The following is a 22486-nucleotide window of genomic DNA, read 5'->3' as shown; positions in this document are numbered from 1 at the left end:
CCGAAAATTATGGAGCATGTTTGGTAAAATTGGAACTGAAATGGAGAGACTGGCAGGTGTTAAAAACTGTCTTGCAAATTTCACGGGGAAAAATGTTGGACGTTAAAGAATGCATAATAGTGACAGAAACTTGATGTTTTTTTTTTTTTTCTTTTACATTGTATTATAAATCAGGAAGTGTCATGTAAATCTGTGTTTAAAATGAACCATTTGATGAAGTTCTCGACTGATTTAGTTACATTACATTTGTTAATGTAACTAAATGAGTAAAAGCACTTCATCATTTTATTGCATTTTTGAACTATTCAGGTGAATAAGTTGCAGGTCATTCAAACAAATTATTTGTTTTGCTCCCATCAATGAATGATAACTAATACTGAACACAAATTCAAGTTACTGTTGGTCTGGCCCTTGAACACATTAAAATAATTTTAAAAAATTAAATTAAAATTGTTAAAAAAAAAAAATACAGAATGAAAGTGAAAGTCCATAAACACAAGTGCAAGCGTTATTTCCATGTAATCAATGCAGTGATGGATGAGCATACGGTATGTGTGCTCGAAGACAAACAGTCTCACTGTAGACCATTTTCATAAATTGGTAGGTAACCCAGGTAAAATGAAAGGCAGAATTTTGTTGATTTGTTTCTATGTGAAAATAAATGTACTTGGAAATCCGCCATATGTCACTTCTCCCCCGATATACTGTACTAACATAAGCGATCAGTTTCCATAAGCAGTTATTTGGCACAATTATGATATGGAGTTAGTAGCCAGATACCTATGCCTTAATCTGTCACAAATTTGAAACCTAATTTTTTTCGCCTGTACATCTATTATGAGTATTGTATACTTTTCATTAATTGAGATTTAGCAATGTTATTAAGAGCATTTGTTACACAACAAAAACCCGAACAATTACGACAATAACAAAAAAAGAATCACTCCAAAAAAATATACCTTTAGCAGCTCTGGATCCACACCTTTAATTTTTGGCACCGGAACTGGTGGCAACAGAATCACCATTAATCTGCAATGAATGACGTTATTACTTACAAAGTATTTTCGATATATATATTTTTTTATATATGTTTTCTATATGTGTGAATTTGTATATGTCTGAGGTATTACCTGTGCTGCTGTGAAACAACAATCCACATGATGAGAATGGCTGCAGCCACAATTGCCAAAACAATAACCAGCGTGAGCAGGGAAAAAGAATCTATAACATTGGCAAAAAACATCATTGCATTACTTTACAGAGCCCACAAGGACACAATACTACAAAAGCATAACAATTAGTGCATCATGTTACCTTTAGTGGGAATCTCTGACACTTGAATGAAGATGGATTCACTGAACTCTCCAAACTTAGAGAAGGCTTTCATACTGCAGCGAATGTGCACCTCATATTCTTTATCTAAATGGAGACCATAGATTGTCTGTTGGGTTTGGGGCTCCAGCTGAACCTCCAGCTAAAGAAAAATGCAATGGTGTGACAGAGAAAACTAGATATAAAATGATAAAAATTAGATAATATTGCACTATGTAATAAAACAAAGACAATGTAATAAATAAGGTGGTTGTGTCAAGAGTTAATCGTAACTAAAACTATGAGAAAATCTTGTGCTGTCAGATATACTAAGTTTAGTTTTTTTATTACTTATGAAAATAAGAGAAAAAAAAAAAGAAAATTCATCTCACAGAATTTTTGAGTGTAAGATGCATTCGACGACATAAATACTGCAGATGAACAGAAAAAATATTGAAATTGTCAAATCTAAAGGGACAAAATGTGAATGAAACAATAAGAGGTTACTGACTGCTGGGACATTGTAAAAGTAGGCGCAAATATTGCTAGATACAATAGAATGGTTATAAGTAAGATAACCCTGTTTTGGGTGAGGAAAATTTAGAAGAAAAGCAGCAGATCAGCGGACCACGTGGTGTAAACTGCGAATGCTTTTCAAGAACAGATTAGACAGAGGGCCTTAGTTTCATGTCGTCTAAATCTAGATGAGCACCGATTCGTACAAAGAAAAAGGGTATTTTATAGAAAAGTTTCCAAGGTACTTCCGCATGTCTGCTAACAACTTCCGTTTTAGAATTTCTCCATCCAAAACAACAGTGGAGCTGGAGTAACATTACTCATCAAGATCCCTTAAAAAAGACAATTTGGAAATACTGCATCCATCTGCCTTCATCACGACAGGGGAAGACAACATGTTCATGAAGGCAGATGTGGAACCAAGCTCGTGCCACCACAAAGCCCGGGTGTTTTTGTAGCCATGTTGCCGCTGTGTTACAGAAGGTATGTTCTTCCTAGCCCTGCATTTTCATGTGTCTGGTGCTCAAAAAATACTAAAGTTAAAATCTTGCGCATGAAACAACTTGTTGCCTTTGATATTGTTATTACGATGATGATTGTAATTATGATGATCTTTAATATTATTTACTACAACTACTGTACTGCTGTGGCGGCTAGCCTGTTGCTAATCAGTGCATGTAACTGGTATAATTATTTCAATGCATAAATGCATAAAAGTGCTACTAAAATGCAAAAAGTTTTTTGTTCATTTGTTTACAGATGGAAAACGCTGTTAGGCAAGGGAAGACAAGTTGATATGCCTCACAACAACACTTACTGTACGTTTTGGTAATTTTGTGGTCAGTTTCAAGCCTACCCGTCCAAAAGAATTCAGGATGTTTTCCTTGTAGGCGTGACCACTGCTGACTCTTTTGCTCCAATAAACAGGATTATTTTATTTGCCTTTAACAGCTGTGTTTTTTAAGTCTAGTATAGCAGAAAAATACATTAGAATAGTGCATGGCAGCAGTTGAACTGTGCTGTAGGTGTGATAGAGGTGTTTCAGATGGAGGTGGGACTGTTGTCAGAGAGCAGCTCTGAGCCCCTGCCCCTTTGTAGCAGTGCTGAATAGGGTGATAGCTGAGGTTTGACTAGAACTCCCATGAACATTGATGTTTTCAGATGACAATGTGATCAGTGGTGAAAGAAGAAAACTAATAGAGGAACATTGTGGAGGCAGGAAGGACAGAGAACGAAAATGACCTTATTGTTTGTAGTGTTTTAAGGGGAAGAGCCAGGCTAGAGTGTATAGTGAAAGATAGAGAGGAAGGTAAATAGTCCAGGGCAATGATGGTTAGTATACTAAGGAGGTGATGAAATGGATCGTGGAAAGTTTAAATGGGTGGGGAAAAGCTTCAAGGGCAATATATGATAAAAAGACTTTCTGTTCCAAGTTTATAAAATGGTGAAAAGGCTGGCTACGATTCACAGCTAGACATGTACCGATTACCGGTTTCAAGGTATACTGTGGTATGAAAACGTCAAGGTTTCAAAACCGCCAAAATTTTCCGTCATACCGTCCTTAAGGTATTAGCTATTTTTTATGTCCCAAAAATGCATGGAGAAATCCCTCGCTTGCAACTGCAAGGCTCAACCCTTCCCCACCGGTCATTGCTTAGTGTCAGTGAGTCAGCTGTGCTACATGATGGCTGGAGGAGGTGAAACTCCTGAACTTTTTCCCCCATCGAAGAAAATGAAATCGCTGGTATGGGAATACTTTGGCTACAGAAAAGTTATAGACGGCCGCGACTTCGAGGAGGAAGGCCAACCGACATGTAACACATGTTTGCGGAGGGTGGCTGCCAACGAGGCAATACCTCCAGTATGATTTCGCATTTATACAAAATTGAAGGTTAGTAAACACTGTCATGAATGTTTCCCACCAGCTACAAGTTATCTCCAGCATGTTTAATGTGTTTAGCGGTGGTAAAGCATGTTTCTCTCTCTCTAGCAACTGTCTGTGTTGAGAAAGAGTGTGTATAATGTAAACATGATACATGTCATACACACATGCTTTTTATGGAATAATACTTGTTCTGTTAAATAATGTTGAGCTATTGCTGTAGGTTTAGGCTCACCTAAAGGCCTGCATTTGTTTTAATTTTATTTTGAATATTCTTTTTTAATTTATTTTAACCTAACATTATACTTGCGTTCCAATCTGCTAATATGTTGTGAAAAAAAATACTGTTCAATGGAAAAAAAAAATATCTATTCATTTTTTTTCAACCAAGATATCTCAAAGTAAAACATTTTGAAGCTGTAATTGCAATACCGTACCACCATGAAACGGTGATATTTTGGCTTAAGGTTATCATACCGTCAGAAGATTATACTAGCACATGCCTATACACGGCTAAGGTAAAGTAGCACTTAAAAGGCAACAGGAGTCATGTTCGAGAAGAGGATGCTTTTCTTTTAAGTTTTCATGCATGTCTTGTATTGATCTCAATAGAGGTATACTGTATTTGTTGCATTTTCAAAGGTATACACGAGATACATCTGGATAAAGACTTCCATGCAAAGATAAGCAAAGCCAAACTGCCAGTGAGGCCTCACTAGGCCCCATGACCTCAAACCAAGTGCTCCCTCCTCTTGACTTCCTTCAGTAATTCTATGTTTTCCCAGGGGGCCCAGCTCAAACTTCCAGTACAACAAAAGACGCGGCTTTAGGGGAAGGAAACACAAAACTGCGTGTCCTGATTTGATCTTTCACTTTAACTTCCACACTGCACCGCACAGACATTGAGGTTGTTCATTGACTTTATCAAGTTTTAGAGATGTGTCAAAGGAATTTAAAACAGATAGCGATAACTCACTGTCTCCCAGTTGGAGCTGTTCCTCTCTCTGTATTGGACCTCATAGACAACGTTCATCCAGCCCACTGACACGTCTGCGGAGGGGGGCGGCTCCCACATCACCATGACGTCGTAATTGAGCCCGGAGGGACTCACATTTAGGCAGGTCCAATTGAGAGACACTGGAGGGTCAGGACGTACTGCACCCCAAAAAAAAATATATATATACTTTTAATTTATTTGCTCATCAAAACAACCATTTGTATGCTACCAAGTAAAGCCACACAGAGTGCACATGACAGACACTGCATGGAAACCACTTAATTTTATAAAGAAAAAAGTATTATATTTTCAGTTATAATTATTCCTTTAACAATTACTATAATTTTCTACGTATAAACCACTTGATTTTACAAGCAAACGTTATACCAAAAGACAGCTCTCTTTAGCCTGTAAAAATCTATAAATTAACTGCACTGAACTTCTGTAGAAGCCACAGGGTTCAAAGCGGGGAAAAGTGATATCTTATAGTTGAAAGTTTACAGTAGTAAAATTATAACTGCCTTACAACTTAACAAAAATTCTGTTGACTAAAACATGTGAATGGAATTTTCTGTAACTATTCAGCGCCTATACGAGACCACTGTGCTGCAGCACAAATGATCCACCTTCATGTAACTAGTGGGAAAATTATTTACCAACATAAAAAAAGTGACCATTTTCGTTATATAGCCATGACATCCATACATATCGACAAGGTCATTAAATATTTTTCCACTGGATAGCAGAAAGTGCAATTAACCTGTGTATCCACCTTATTGTCATTCATTCAACAAAATCATAGCTTAGTGTTGAACTGTGTACAGGCACATAGTAGAAACATTTGTGAGTAAATTCAGACAAGATGATCAATATTTCAACATAGTTGCTCTTTGTGACATTTTTGTTTGGTGCTGCATTTTTTAATTGGAAAAACATTGAAAGAAACATGCCATATGAGGCTGTTACACATTCCATTAACGTTAATGCCGAGTCCAAATTCCCTGTTGACGAATCTTCGAAGATGCATTTTTGCCTCACTCCACCCTTAAAGATGCTTTTGCACGGAAATTATTCAAGGCTTCTCAGATAGTTTCATCCTTCCAGTAATTCAACACTGGAACTTATTTTAGGAAATATGGTGGGTAGTGAGCACTGGTCATGAACCGGTAATGTTACGTAGATGTTATATCAGTGTAGGATAGTTATTAATTACAGCAGACCTAAGAGGACAATCTATATGAACGCTACAAACCAATATTTTCCACTGTGAAACAGTAGTCCGTGTTGAAATAGGTGATGTTGTCTCGACTGCGCAGTTGCAAGCAGTAGGGGGTCCAGATGACTGTGTGGTTTCTGTCAAAGAAGCACTCCCTCCTCGAGTGGAAATACTCTGGACACTCTTTCCATTCAGTCTTGGTGGGAGAGCTGAAAGCAGGAATAAACAAATGCTGCGTGTCAGACACAGAAATGTTGTCTGCTCAATATCAATTTTTGGAAGTGGAGGTGATCAGCATTCTCACTCTATATCTCGCTTCTGGTAGTAGACCTTCAGCATTCCGGGATCCGTCAAGTTATGGAAGCTACCGGGACTCCACCAGCAGCTGAATGTTACCTGGTCCCGGGAGATACACTCAGTGAAGTGAGGTTCAACAGGAGCTAAGGCACACAAGCAGAGAGGCAAGGATCACTTAACCTATTTAACCTTTATTAACTCTAAACCTACTGATGAACTTAAACAAACCTGCCACCACACGATTTAGGGGCCGTTTACATGGTGACGCTCCGAAAATACGACACATTTCATGTTTGCATATACTAGTACATGGTTCCGTCTCCATTCGAACGATGTCGCAATTCCGCGTAAAAATGATGTAGTAGTCATGCCAGGCCCTAGGGAGCAGTGCAGTTTTACATGGCGACAGCCAATGATGCACTTCCTTGACAACAACCTCCTCAGCCTGGAAGACAACATACCCGCCCCCTCGAAGCAATGGCATTGACGTGTTTTTTATTTTGCTTGAAGAGGCTCAAAAACGCGAACATGAAAATATATTTAAATATTATAAAAACAGTAAATTAAGGCAGACGTTACACCAACACTGAATGTTTACTCGCAGCGACTGCGCATGCCCTATGTGACTTGTGCGAGTGCTAACGTCATCAGCGCGAGAGCGTTCCATTCATATGGTTGTGGAGCAATCCCCGCAATCGAATCATTCCGCTTCGGAGGCCGGAATCAAAAGTTTGCCCCTTCACCTTTAGTTTTCACCGACACTGTGTAAAGGCAAGGCCATTCCGCGTCTTGGTGTCACAGCGTCACCATGTAAATGGCCCCTTAGAATGCATGTGTCAGGGTTTGTGTTTGTTTCTTTCTAGTGTGGCTTGTCCCTATGATTGCCCATTGAATTCACCTGTTGTGTCTGCTCCTTGTGTATCCACCAATCTGCTAAGCATCCTCTCGTGTCACACATCTATGCCTCATTGTCTCGTTATCCCTTGTCTGTGTATGTGAGCTCCCCGTTTTTGTTCAGTCCTTGTTGCAACATTGTTCATGTCAATGTCTGTGTTAAGTGGATGTCATCATCTGAGCCCCACGTGTTCCTTTGCCCTCGTGTTTCGTTTCCCTGCAAGTTGATTTGTTAGCCTGACTTTTGTTTGCCTTTGTGTTTTGGATCCCCTAGTCTTTTGTTTGCACTTTGTTTTTTAGTAACCTATTAAATTATTTTTGCACCGCCTGTCTGCCTTGCCTCCATATCCTTAAATTTGGGTCCACACCCCCTGCCCGGCCAAGAATTATGACAGAATGGTTATTTACAATTGTTATGTGCGCGAAAAAAATTGTCAGGTCAATTTTGGGAGGCCAAAAAATTGACAATGTGGGCACAGGGGGATGAATTTAAAAAATACAAGGAATGAATCAAGAAATACAAGCCAATTGTTAGTATTAAAACACACGGTAACCATACTCCATAAATATGTAACATGGCTGAAAACGATTCTTTTTTGCAGTAGAGTATGAAAATAAGAATTTTACAAAACTTGCCATATTATAATGGCATCATTATTTATTTGGTTTGAGTATTATACATGTAAGTAAATACATGCGTGTGTGAAACTTTTTTTTTAACCACTGTATGAATGGTTAAAATAAAATTGTTTTGGAAATGTATATTATAATTAATGTAATGGTGGCAACAGTTTAGACCTTGAAACCGGTAAATAGGGTAACCCAGCAAAGTAACTCAAATTTGAATGCAAGTCAAAACGTGCTATAGTCAATAACCTACAAGCATGCAAGAGTTAAGTTATAATTACAGTGGCAGGTGTATGAAAAAACACATTGGTACCCTAAATACAAAACAATAAAAAAAAATTAAAAAACAGAACAGTAATCTTAAAACTACGTATGTTTGTACACTAAACCCTAGCATTGACTTTATTTTCTACTTGGAGAAAACATAAATCTACATTTATCTTGAGTCAACCTAGAACAGGTTGTTTGACCTCAAAATGTAATTTCACATTGGAATGCTTCAGTAATTGGGCGAAATTTACAAATGTTTTGGCTGTCATTTGCTAAGCGAAAACATACAACTCTGATGATAATGATTTTTTTGCAGTGATTCTGCTGACAGGAGATGACATGCAGTGTGAAGCAGACGCAGATTGAAAGTGTATTATTCACAGGGATGTCCCGATCCCATATTTTTGCATCCGAGTCCGAGTCACCTGATTTTGAGAATCTGCCGATACAGAGTCCGGATCCGGAATTTTTTTTTTTTTTTAATTGTTTTTTTATTAAATTATTTTTTGAATAAAGCTTTTAAACATATTACTGTCCTGATGTGCCACCTTCATAATATGAATTCTTAAACAAGAATCACTTACAAAAATTATTGCATTTATTAAATGTTTCATTGAGTGAGTCCTCTCAAATTCGCTCAAGCTGCTGAGAACAGCCTCTCACTTAAACAATAAGTTGCCACAGCACACTACGGCGAATGTGTAACAAGCTAAACAATGATCGACACATCCTCGCCTTTGATTTAGAGCTACCAAGCTTCTCTGACAAGATCAAAGCTACAAACCTCTCAATCATCGTTAACTTTAACTAGCAAACTCCAGTGCACTGCTGACCAAGAAAAGCAGCAGAAGAGAGAGTGAGAGGCTGTACAAGCATGAAGTAGAGAAACAAAATTTTTAATTTGTAACCTGATCCTTTTCACCCGATTCCGATCCTGTGAAAAATGGCACAATCGACCCGATTTCCGATCACGTGATTGGATCAGGACATCCCTAATTATTCACATGGCGACCAATACAATTACCTCAAGGCACTTACATTGGAGTATATTTCACTCACTGGGCCATGTATGACAGAGGGATTTATTCTGACGTGCGCTTACACACACGCCTTCTTATTACTGCCTCAGCACCACCACCAATTTCTCATCAAGTAGAGAGCGCTGGCATTTGTTGTAGCCATAAATATGCAAGTAAAGGAACCAACAGTTTCTCCTGTGGCTGATCTTTGCCCACAGCTTGCATGAATCACACATGAGCAGGGGGAGGATGGGACAGGGGCCAGAGGGTTGTGTGCTTCCCTGAAGGCTGGTTGGGTGTGACCTGGCTGGGCTGGAGGACTGCATTGGGCCATGGACTTTGCTCCATTGGCTATGGCCGCATGCGTAGGGCATTTTGAGCTTGCTCCCCACTGGGATGGCAGCAGTTGTATTCTCTGCATGAATGACACGCACATTGAAGTGGGCATATATATTACTAGGTGCTACTGAACACATTCTAAGAGGTCGACTGATCAATACTCAAAAGGTGATTTGTCCTAATACGGGATTTCCCACAGCATATTACTAACATATTTGGCACACTAATCTGTTCACTCACTTTTATCTTTTCTATCTTCCTTTTTCCTCTCTATCGGTTACTAAGTATCCCGTCCCTACATGGTGTCCCCTCAGTAGAAGTAGACAGCAACAGTATTTGATCAGGTAGCATATATCAAATCACAAGGCACGGCTGAGTGGTTATCACATCCGCTTCAGAGCTCTGTTGATTAAGGGTTCAACCCCGGGCTCTGGCGTTCCTGTGTGAAGTTTGCATGTTCTGCCTGTGCCTATGTGGGTATTCTCCAGGTACTCCGGTTTCTTCCCAAATACAAAAAACATGCATGGTAGGCTGGTTGAGCACTCAAGAAATTGTCTGTAGGTATGAGTGTGTTCGTGAATGGTTGTTTCTCTTTTTTTCTGTTGTGCCCTGCGAGTGGCTGGATATCAACTCAGGCTGTACCCCGCCTCCTGCCCATAGTTAGCAATGATAGTTAGCAGCCCCGAAACCTTTGTGAGGATATATTTAATGTTGTTGTTTTTTTTGTATTACTATTCTATTATTCTGTCGGTTTTTTCCTTTCTCTATCCCCCGAAAACTCTTCTCTCCAGCTGCTTTCTTCTGAATAAACACACAATATGAACACCCACAATGGAAGTACACCAAACTCCTATGTGGCTTATTAAAACTGTCCAGCTATCAAGACACCCAGATTCCCATTCTCTTTGCCGAAGCAGCTGCAAACCTTTTTCAAGTTTTCATTATGGAGTGTTGTGTGGAGAAAAATGTGATCCTTTGAATAAAGTTTTAACATAAAAAAGTGAAGCACTGCCTTGTGTACTGTATATTTTCTGGATGAACTGGATGTATTTAATTAGGCTGCAACTATTGAGTATTTTCATAAGCAAATCTTTTTGAGAATCATTCATTCATTTTCCATGCCGCTTTTTCCTCACGAGGGTCGCGGAGGTGCTGGAGCCTATCCCAGCCAACAACGGGCAGTAGGCAGGGGACACCCTGAACTGGTTACAGGGCACAAGGAGACATACAACCATTCACGCACACACTCATACCTACTGACAATTTAGAGTGTTCAATCAGCCTACCATGCATGTTTTTGGGATGTGGGAGGAAACCGGAGTTCCCGGAGGAAACCCACGCAAGCACGGGGAGAACATGCAAACTCCACACAGGAAGGCCGAAGCCCGGGATTGAACCCTTGATCTCAGAACTGTGAGGCAGACGTGCTAACCACTCAGCCACCGTGCCGCCAGAATCATCTTTTTGAAACTCTAGTCACAGAGATACAATCAACAGTCCAGTCTCAAAATGTTAGTTTAGTTCTCAATTAATTAGTTAATTAATTAATCAGCGCTTATCTAATGTTTCCATTTCCAGTCATTTTCTGGGGGCAAAGATGATTTGAGAGCTGATTGCTTTAAGTTCAAGGGTGGTCACAGGAAAAAAAAATGAAGCTCAGTTCAAAGCATCCCCCTATACATGCTTTTCCTCTGAAAACCAGACAGTAAACACTTCAGATGCAAAACATAAAGTTGGATTAAAATAGATTAGTTACTTTGTATACAGAACATGCTATATCCAAACTGATGGCCAAAAGTATTTGCACCCCTGCAATTCTGTCAGATAATGCTCAATTTCTCCCAGAAAATGATTGCAATTTCAAATGCTTTGGTAGTAATTTCCTCATTGATTTTGCTTGTAATGAAAAAACACAAAAGAGAATGGGAAAAAATTAAATCATTATAATTTAACACAAAACTCCAAAAATGGGCCAGACAAAAGTATTGGCCCTCTTTGAAAATTCATGTGATGCTTCTCTAATTTGTGTAATTAACAGCACCTGTTCTTTACCTGTGTCACATTACAGGTGGTGGCAATAACTAAATTACACTTGCAGTCAGTTAAAATAGATTAAAATTGACTACACCTCTGTCCTGTGTCCTTGTCTGTACCACATTGAGCACGGAGAAAAGAAAGAAAACCAAAGAGCTGTCTGAGGACTTGAGAAGTAAAATTCTGAGGAAGTATGGGCAATCTCAAGGCTAAAAGTCCATATTCAAAGACCTGATTGTTCTTGTGTCTACTGTGTGCAGTGTCATCAATAAGTGTAAAGCCCATGGCACTGTGGCTAACCTCCCTAGATGTAGACGGAAAAGAAAAATTGACGAGAGATTTCAACGAAAGATTGTGCGGCTGGTGGATAAGGAACCCTAACTAACATCCAAACAAGTTCAAGCTGTCCTGCAGTCTGAGGGTACAGCAGTGTCAACCCGTACTATCTGTCGGCGTCTGAATGAAAAGGGGCTCTATGGTAGGTTACCTAGGAAGACCCCACTTCTGACCCAGAGACATAAAAAAGCCAAAAACGTTTTGGAAGAATGTTCTTTGGTCAGATGAGACAAAAGTACAGTTTTTTGGGAAAAGGCATCAACATAGACTTTACAGGAAAAAAAAAAAACGAGGCCTTCATAGAAAAGAATACAGTCCCCACAGTCAAATATGGCGTAGGTTCCCTGATGTTTTGAGGTGGCTTTGCTACCTCTGGCACTGGACTGCTTGACTGTGTGAATGGCATTATGAACTCTGAGGACTACCAACAAATTTTGCAGCATCATGTAGGGCCCAGTGTGAGAAAGCTGGGTCTCCCTCAGAGGCCATGGGTCTTCCAGCAGGACAATGACCCAAAACACACTTCAAAAAGCACTAGAAAATGGTTTGAGAGAAAGCCTGGAGACTTCTAAAGTGGTCAGCAATGAGTCCAGACCTGAATCCCATAAAACACCTGTAGAGAGATCTGAAAATGTCAGTTTGGAGAAGGCACCCTTCAAATCTCAGAGACCTGGAGCAGTTGGCCAAAGAATAATGGTCTAAATTCCAGCAGAGCATTGTAAGAAACTCATTGATGGATACCGGAAGCAGTTGTTCGCAGGTATTTTGTCTAAAAGTTGTGCTACTGAGTATTAGGCTGAGGGTGCCAATACTTTTGTCCGGCCCATTTTTGGAGTTTTGTGTAAAATGATAATAATTTTTTTTTTAAATTCTCTGTTGTTGTTTTTTTTTTTTTGCAAACAAATTAAATGAAGATATTACTACCAATGCATTTGTAATTGCAATCATTTTCTGGGAGAAACTCAGCATTATCTGACAGAATTGAACGGGTGCCAATACTTCTGGCCAGCAGTGTATTTATGAATCAATCATTAATTTTCCACATTTACACTTTAATTCCACTGCTTATATTCGGTTCGATGCCTGGCTAATCTCATAAGTCGCTACATTCCTGTCCGCTATGCCATGCACCCTCCTTCGTCATCTCCACCTTGTCACAGACACAGCCAGACCACCCTTCATCTTCTACAGTTTTGTAGTTCACAGGGCTTTGCGATCACCTTCTTCTACCAGCCAACAAATTCCTTGCCTGGCACGGCCAGACTGTTCTCCCTGTATTTTTCAAACACTGTGAGAAAAGTCTGGGACCCACCTCCTTAATGATCTTTCGAGCCAGGACGAAATCATCCGTGCAATCAGATTTGTTTATTTGCGTGACGTGTTCTTAACAAGCAACGTCACTCTTCCACGTCGGAAGTCGTCTCCACAACAACACAGAGGGCGAACAGGAGAGCCGAGGATATGTTCCAATCAACCATTCTGTCTCGCGCTAGCCATGTTAAATAAACTACTCCGTTCTCCACTCGCACCGCGGGAGAGTTGTCGCTTTACCAACGTCCCGTCTGCCCGTCGCTGATTGGTCCACTCCGCTGCCTGTTAGCTGTGGCTTGCTATGCCCTGGAAATTTGATCTGCTCATTGGTCGTCAGACTCTATAGCTGGAAAAGCGGTGAGTCTGGTGTACCAGGCTAACAAATTCCAGCTGCCAACAATAAAAGGCTCTCACCAGGCTTAAAACACAATGTGCTAATTAGCTGAATAGAGTTGGTGACAGTATTTTCAGAAATTAAAAAAAAAAAGTCACAAAACGAGACAGGATCGTGAGTCCGAGTTTCACGATTTTGATACGCGTATAGTTAAGGACTTTCTCTTATCTCTTGCAACACTTAACCAATGCGTCAGACTTTTTTTTCCCCTTTAGAAACCTTCTCACAAAACTAGACGGTTAAGGTATACTTTAGTTTGAGTTTATACATTATAACCTAAGGGGAGGGCGGTAGCAGTCAACACTTTCCAAGCTTGTCTAACTTGTTCTCACAAGAATTAAGTAGGTTTTGTTTTTCTTTTTTTTTTTTTTTTTTTTTACAAAAATGGGCTTGTTCAAGTCAGCTGCTTATATTTAATGTATCAGTAAGAATAAGACACGCTAACCAACAAAAATGATGAATGAGGACGGAGTTATCATTATTGACTTCACTGCAATTGCCATATGGAACAGATCAATTGTATTTAAGAGGAGTCATATGACAGCTAGACCTTGTAATATAATTCAACAATTTCATAATGACAGGATACATTTAACACAATCAGTTGCAGTTCAACCAAAGCAATAAAAAATGCAACGCCAGTTTGAAATTCTTAACAATTTTGTGGTTTAAAGGGAAAAAAAAAAAAAAGATATATAAAAGATGAAAATGTTTATTGACATTTTACGTTTCAATCGACTGATTTGATTGAATCATTGCTTAATCAATCGATGTATCGATTCAGACTGATTGCTACACTTCTATAAAGAACCAATGCAGCAAAGTCAAGAGTGTGAAGCCAGAGGTATTTCTGGCATGAAAGATTCCCTGAGCCGTAAATTTTAAAAACAAAGTAGAATTCAGAATAGGGGTGTGACAAAATATCGAAATGGTGGTATATCGTGATACTTTGCATCCCAAAAGGTTATCGATATGCTCCTGCCAAGAATCGAGATATCGTTTTAAAAAGGTGTCAGTGTTAAAAAAAAAAAAAAAAAAAAAAAAAAAAAAAAAAAAGGGGGGGGGGGCAACAAGTTGCTACCAAAATCTTTCACTATTATAGTGTTTCAATTAACTCTAAGGCTGGATTGACGGTGCTCGATGCCCAATCCATTTAGACTGAGAATGTTCGTTCATTGGAAACCAGAGCATTCAGTCATTCCGTCCGATTTTCAGGGCATTTACAGGTCACTTGCTGTTCATTTTAGGGCATTTACAGGTCATTTTCTCTTGAGTTTGAGTCACTATTCATTTGGGTGATTTCCAGGTCACTTCCTGATCTGTAACTCAAAATACACAACAAGAAACCCATAAAATACCCCAAAATCAATCAGAAGTAACTGAAAATGAACAGGTAAATGACCTTAAATGGCCCAAAATTACCTCATTGTCTGGCTTTGGATGGAATTACCGCCCATTAACGTCAATCAGTTTGAAGTGGGAGGGATGGCAGCGCATTCGCTGCCACCCTCCCAGTTCAAATGGATTGGACGTCTACTAGTGATAAACTCATTTCAATTCACAGCAGAAGCTTATTTTTCTGTTTATTAGATGTTTCAGGCATGAAAATGGGTCAGGGGTTAAAAAGGTGAGAAAGGTGTGGAGGAAATATGTTCCGGCGTTCTGCCAAAATGTCCGCCGTCGGCAAAACGTCCTACATGTGGCGAATTTGACCATTTTAATTTTTCACATAAGGCTTAATATTCGAGTTAACGGGGGTTTAATTAGTTGAAGGAGTTGATTTCAACCACCATTGACTCGCGCTAGCTTAGCCACTCCGGAGCCCTGAAACTAACAAATAACTGTCAAACTGCACAGAATTTGTTCAAATCATTTCCAACGACTAATTAAACCCCGGCTAACTCAAAGATTAAGCCTAATGTAAAAAATTCTGAACTTCCCCTTTAAAATAAAGACCATTGAATATGGCCCTTAAAATGTTGTCTATAAAAGTTTTAGAGCAATAAAACAAACAACACAAATGAATAAAATGAACAGGAATCCTTCAAAGTATTTCATAATGGGTCCAAATTATTTTTCGAACAGATCATGTGACTATAGAACCTGAGAGACAGCCGTTTGCATTGCTTAGCCAAAACTACAGCTGAGGAGGCAAGATGGATATTTAGAATTTCTTTAAACCTAAGCTTTCAAAACCCTCAACAACAACTGAGCTTGAACCGAGGATTGAGCACGAGCAGTATCAAAAAGTCCTGGCTGTCGTGTTACCTGTTGTGCTGTAATTCCAAGCGGTGCTTGAATTGGATGCTTATAGCGGTGGACAGTCTTTTTGAGCCAGCGCAAAGTTTGCAGCGCACGGAGATATTTTTGTTATCTTTACTGGACAAAAATGTGAAGTAATGGCTGTGTTTCCAGTGTGCAAATGCAGCCGTTTGTAGTATATCTCCTGCCTATTTCATTGCATCCTGGTGAGGTAGCAAGGCTATGTTGTTTTGGCCGCAAACTCCCAGCGCTCACGCATCATGGTAATACACGTGACCCTTTTTGTTCCATCCCCGATTAAAAAATGTGACATGTGATGTCACTCCCATGACTACAGTATTCTTCATTCTACACACATTATGGGGCAATAACAAAATAGTAACGCACAGGCATCAAGGAAAGTAATTTTACTCAGATTACTGATTTAGAAAAATGAACGCGTTAGATTGTTCTTTACTGAAAGAAAGTAATCAGATTAGTTACGCATTACGATACCGCGTTATTGACAACACTGCTTTTATATTACCGTTAAATACACAAGCTTGACGCTACCTTAACGGGAGCTATTTTTTCACCGGACGCTCCGGCAGTGTTCAACGCAAGCTGCAACGAACGGCAGTAACTTTGTCATACCACAAAATATGAAAATGAAAACCATTACTCACTAAATTCAATATGCTGGCAAATGCATTCATCTAAAAACAATTGGGAGTGATACTTTACCTCCTCCAGCGAATGTGAATTTGTGCTTAGTACAAGATCATCTGTCGCAATTAGCGATCTTTGACGCTCTTTTTTTTTTTTTTTCCTCCCCGCATACAAACTTGTTTCTCTCTCAGCGGCTGTGATTAACCTCAATGAAGTTGCTGTCCTAGCTAAGCCTTGCCTATCATTCGTCTTTGTAAGTTTTTAGTAACTTTGTGTATTGAATTTGAAAGGAAAATGTGTGTTTTGTTTTTGACGAACTTTTTCATGAAGCTAAACTGTTGAAGCTACTCACATGTGGAAAAATACGAGTGTACAACGTTTTAAATGTATTCATTTGGTATATTTCAGTTACCACGATTTGAGAGATCAATAAATTGAAGAATTTACGCCTTGCGATTGGAGTGCTTGTTTTTGGGTTTGCTGGAATAGCGTCACTGACACACGCAGCATCAAACAGGGGAAGGGGTAAGCGCTGCCGCGCCAAGCTAATTCTGGCTGCATTTTCGACACATGAAAAATAACGAATACGTACTACTGTATGACGGAAAATTTTAGTGGTTTTGTAACCGCGACGTTTTCATAGCATGGTAATCCGTGAAGGTAACTGGCACATGCCTACAAACGACCCCCCCCCCCCCCCCCCCCTAAAAAATTTTTCTCCTCGGATCTACACGATTCACGTAGGTCATCCTTTTTCACTTCAAAACGGCGAATTTCGCCGAAAGGTGAGAGATTTTCATGCCTTATGTTTGTAGAATATCCTAGAATGATTTCCTGACCAATGTATCGATAATCGTTGTATCGCCATATTGTCAGATCATCATTATCGTGAGCTTTGTATCGCAAATCGTATCGTATCGTGAGGTACCAAGAGGTTCCCACTCCTAATTCAGAATTATACTACTTTTAAAGATTCATTGTGTAAAAGAAAGCAAGTGACAGAGCATGAGTTTATCGATTTGTACATCAAGGTTTTTTATGTTAATCAATCCAATACAGGAGACAGGAAACCAGTTTTTCATCTTAAACATTGCCTTTTACCCATTTAAAGGCCTAAGTGACGCACAGATGGGGTGCATCAGTCGCAATATTGTGAAATGATCTGTGGTCGCGAATGAAGGAATGACACTTTTAATCTTCTTCCAGCTCATTTTCCAGAATCAATTCAAACATGACGTTAATGACACATAAAAAACAAACAAACTTGATGACACAGGAAGAAGGAATAGGAGAAAATGTGTTTGATATTCCCGAATACTTAAAGTATAATATATAATCAGGCCATGATATTTATTTTAGTTGTTTGCATGCACTCTGTCAATGTGACAGTGTTCCATTTAACACGGCACAAAGCAAAATGCATTATCTTTTGTCTGAGCAGTACAAAGTTGGGTAACAGATGTTCACTAGTAGAGCAAAGTCTAATGAAAAACTCCCCCTCAAGTTTATTCTGGGAAGTTTAGGAGAGCTTTTGGAACTGAACTGGAGGACTGTTGTAACAAGTAAGAATTACAAGGACAGACATAAATGTATTGATTTAAGCACTCAAAGGGTGCTAAAGAGGTCGAAAAGAGGCCTTGCAAAAAAAAAAAAAAAAGACCCAATGTAAACAGGTGATATAGATAACGTCCAACATGCATCTGAACTTAGACCTTCCAAATAAAACAAACAAACAAAAAAAAAAGCCCTTCAAGAAGTGCCATTGTCGAACTGACAAGGATACACTGTAAGGGTGTAACGGTACATGTATTTGTATTGAACCGTTTCGGTACGTGGTGCTCGGTTCGGAATGGTGGCGTACCGAACGAGTTTCTGACGTAATGTACCGCTTATTTTTCGAGGCTGTGAGTCGATCGGGTTACAGTTTCTTTGTGTAGATTATATTTACTCCGTCTTCTCTATTATAATGATGACCAACACGGTAGGACAATGTAACCCAGAAATGTCAACGGCGCGACAACGTGGCCGCCGCGAGAACGCAGTGAAACGCGGGCGTTAAAGTCAATCAGCCATTGCACACCAGTCACAGTGCAGCCGCGTGTTAGAAGCTTCCTAGAAGCGGCTCAATACAACGCACGCGAAAAGAACGGCAGAGTTTATTATTTGACGCGAGACGCGACCCTCCTGCGTCAATAATACTACCAGTAGTAAGGATCGGGCAGACCGGAATTCACTCGTGTAAAAATACGGTAGATCCGGTCGATTTTCAAACTAATATGCAATCGTAACCCATTTTTTGAGTCCATCAAATCTCTAGAGTGGTAGATCAGGCCACAGTTGACTTGTCTTTGTTGATTTACTGCGGTCTTCTCTGCTATAATAATAACCAACACGGCCCCGTGTTCAATACAAAACCCTCCTACCACAACAAAACAAGTAGGAACTAATATTCACATAGGAACTAAAGTTATACAACATAAAATATAAAATAGTAATGAATACTACATCGCATTTGAAAAATATAAACACATAATAAAATAAATAATAGCCCATTTAAATAGATAAATTGAAATGAGCTAAAACACCTGTAATTAAATAATAATAATACACAGATCCTGCTTACACAATTAAATTTCTGTGTGGCGCTCTAACTTGAGAAAATCCACCAATATAGCTTTTGAAAACCGTTCATAAGAAAAAAAAAAAAAAAAGATTCATTGAGGCATTTCATTTGTAAAATACATGTTAAAATCTTTGTCATTGGGATTGCTTTTCTCTTTAGCACAGGACTTTTTTGTTCTTTCTTTGAGAAAGAAAGCTGACCAATACGCGGGGTCTGAAGGACAAATTGTTGTTGGATTATCTTTAAATACCCGCTACTTTTTGAGCAGAATTCTAGCTTTGTATAGGCTAATGTTCCATTGTTAAAAGCACAAAGGTGTGTGATAAACAACTAGCACATTCATATTTTGCATTTTGTTTTCTTACTGTACCGAAAATGAACCGAACCGTGACCTCAAAACCGAGGTACGTACCGAACCGAGATTTTTGTGTACTGTTACACCTCTAATACACTGTCAAATGACTTGCAGGGGTATGCCCAGAAAAGCTTCCAAAATGAACAACTACCATTCTTATTGGTCCTTCAACGTACTTATAATATAAGATATTAAATATGGAGAGGCATTTCATTTTAACATATGTTTGTGGGCGCTCAGCGATTTGCTAATGTATTTTTCAGTGAAAGAGGTGGCTGATTCCTAGGCTAGCTGCTAGATCATGCAACTGAAAATCAAGACTTGGTGGGCCACTCGTGACAACAGTTGCCAAGCCCTGTACACTGCAGTTAGTCGGGTTTGGCCACATAGCTGTGTGTGCGTCAGCCTTAAAGGATGACTCACCAAGCGATTAATTGATTGATTGAACCTTTTACTACGTTGAAGAGAAAATACAGTGCACTCCAGCAGCTGAGTTTTTATCCCTGATGAAAACATTTGATATTACTAGAAAACCCAGCAGAGGACGAATCGGCCATCCTAAAACAAAATATTCCTAGGCCACAAACTTTGACAAATGTGACGATATCACAATAGTTAAGTGCCTGGATGTTGACCCTTTGAAGACTTCACTGAGTTGACCATTGAAAGTAGACACAGGGGACGAGATGAAAATGTAAATTTTAAACAGTCTAGAAAATTTCACACTCTCACTGCAGTTGTAAAGTATGGGGCGCCGTTTGTAAAGCAGCACATACTGAAAATTACTAAAATTATTATTTTTTCACATTTAGCGCCACACAGTGTTTAAAACGTGAGTACATTTTTAGAGTCACTTTTTTTTTGCACATTTACAACATTATTTAGCAACTTAAATATTCATTTTTAAATAAGAGGTTTTGTACCTGAATGTTTAAATCCAGAACTAAATATTTAATTTAAATCTTAAATTTATATCCTATGTCCTAAATTCTAAATCTGGAAACGGTTGGAACTAAGTATTTAGCTTAATATGCAAATTCACCTAGCTGGAGACCGGAAGTAACAAAATAAAAGCTGGAGCACACAAAGTACTCTTTAAATAGTTTCTCTGAAATATGTATTTTACCTATGTATTGTTAGGATCAAAATGACTCACGTCTAAGAGCAGACTGCCCCCATTGAGGTTTTATTCATTTTCAAGCAACGTAAACAGACAGTCTGAACTGCTCCACCAGCTTTTATTTTGTTACTTCCGGTCTCCAGTTAGGTGAATTTGCATATTAAGCTAAATATTTAGTTCCGACCGTTTCCTGATTTAACATTTAGGATACGGGATAGAAATTTAAGATTTAAATTAAATATTTAGTTCTGGATTTAAACATTCAGGTACAAAACTTCTTATTTAAAAATGAATATTTAAGTTGCTAAATAATGTCGTAAATGTGCAAAAAAAAAAAAAAAAAAGTGACTAAAAATTTACACCACGTTTTAAACACTGTGTGGCGCTAAATGTGTGAAAATGTCGGAATTTTCAACATGTGCTGCTTTACAAACAGCGCCCCATTTTAAAGTGGCTAATGTGAATTTGTTAAGCAATAAAGTCACGGTGAACATTGAAAAACAGCATAACGCGTCACTAAGTCTTGAAATAGAAATTGTTCCATGTCGTCCCTTTAACTAGGCTTTGTGTATCCCAGAGATGTGCAATAGTTATTAACTTTAAATTTATTAGTCTATCTGGAGAAGGTGTATATGATAGTTCGGCCCATTTCTGTCAAACCCTTTCAACATTTTCTGTCTTACAGTGCTGTTTCATTAGCCACTTTCTCAACTTTTGCATGCCCATTGTATCATTTTATTTTACTTTGCAGTTGGTGTCTACTTGAGCTCGTTTCTGTCTAGATGTGTTTAAAAGCTGGGTGGAGAGACAGACTCAGTGGTTGCTGTTGGTTACCACCTCTGTAGTGTGGAACACTGTCATGCAACAGCATCAATAGTTCGTTCTGACAAAAACAGGGTGGTGGCTAAACAACAAAAACAAAAACACTATCTGCCGGACATTCAGAAATAAAACGTCCACTAGCTACAGGACTGAAGCACAAACATTTAAAAGTATGATTACTATAACCTAGTAAAATTGAGATGGATTTTTTTCCCCCTTTTGACGTTTTTGAAATGTTTCATATCATATACAAATAAAATATGTCTAGATATCTTTTTTCCTCCTAAATTTGTGCGGAAAAGGGTCTCAACATACAATCATAAATATCAAATGTTCATGCTAATTGAAAATATATCGTTCTTGGGAGTACGACAGACTTTGGGTTTCAGGGAGGACACTCACATTTGTCAATGATGTATCGTTTTTGTGTGTCGTGCAATGTTGTTCAAATGTCTATACAAGAAAAAGCATGTGGGTAGACTGCATGTGATAGAGTCAAGCTTGGGAAATGCATGAGCTGTGTTTTTGTTTGCTTGACCTATCAGTGTCGATCAGTGGCGGACTTGGCAATTTTGGGGCCTAAGGCGAACATAGCCAGGGGCCCTCTTTATATATTCCTTTAACACAAAAGAATCAGGAAAGGCAGCCTGAAAGGCCCCTATCTACATACAACGTTTCAATAGATTAATACAAAATGAACATGAGTGAGGAAATATAGCTTCATATAGATTGTATATCAGAGAGAAAGAGACTGTGTGCATGTATCAAGCTGAAGATGAACAACTACATTCGGGCATGAAAATGGGTCAAGAGTTAAAAAGGTGAGAAGGGTGTGGAGGAAATATGTTCCACTACACTGTACAACTAGGGCTGTCACAGGGGAGATAATATAAATTACAGCATTCAAATGGATTTCTTTTTCTGTTTTGTTATGTGTTTGTTTGGTATGCTGACATAATTATGCATGACAAATAGTTGGAGGTGCTGCTGGCTCCGGTGACCCAGGCCCTTTCTCGTTGGGGCAGGGGTAGCTGGTTGGGGGCCTGGGACGATCGCCTACTTCGCCTTAATAGTAGATCCGCCTATGGTGTCGATGTTGTGTTCACAGACGATTGAACGCTGGTTAAGGAATGCGAGAACAGTGATCGAAGAATACAATTTTACCTAATGACTTCAAAACATGTCCAAATGTTAATAATTGGTTTCCTGAGGA

The 22486-nt window shown here is 39.0% G+C and overlaps 1 protein-coding gene across 1 annotated transcript in view; it reads right to left on the bottom strand.

The window, feature by feature from the left end:
* Positions 1 to 22486, bottom strand: part of ghra (growth hormone receptor a) — a 70256-nt gene that overhangs the window by 8682 nt on the left and 39088 nt on the right. The window contains exons 3-8 of the mRNA XM_057831509.1: positions 6227 to 6362; positions 5959 to 6131; positions 4686 to 4864; positions 1315 to 1474; positions 1131 to 1221; positions 960 to 1029 (exon numbers count right to left, since the gene is read on the bottom strand). Of these exons, the coding sequence (XP_057687492.1) occupies positions 960 to 1029; positions 1131 to 1221; positions 1315 to 1474; positions 4686 to 4864; positions 5959 to 6131; positions 6227 to 6362 (809 nt within the window). The remainder of the gene's footprint in view (positions 1 to 959; positions 1030 to 1130; positions 1222 to 1314; positions 1475 to 4685; positions 4865 to 5958; positions 6132 to 6226; positions 6363 to 22486) is intronic.

Source organism: Corythoichthys intestinalis, chromosome 3 (genome assembly GCF_030265065.1).
Source record: "Corythoichthys intestinalis isolate RoL2023-P3 chromosome 3, ASM3026506v1, whole genome shotgun sequence".
Classification (NCBI taxonomy): Eukaryota; Metazoa; Chordata; class Actinopteri; order Syngnathiformes; family Syngnathidae; genus Corythoichthys; species Corythoichthys intestinalis.
This window is presented reverse-complemented; position numbering and strand designations above follow the sequence as displayed.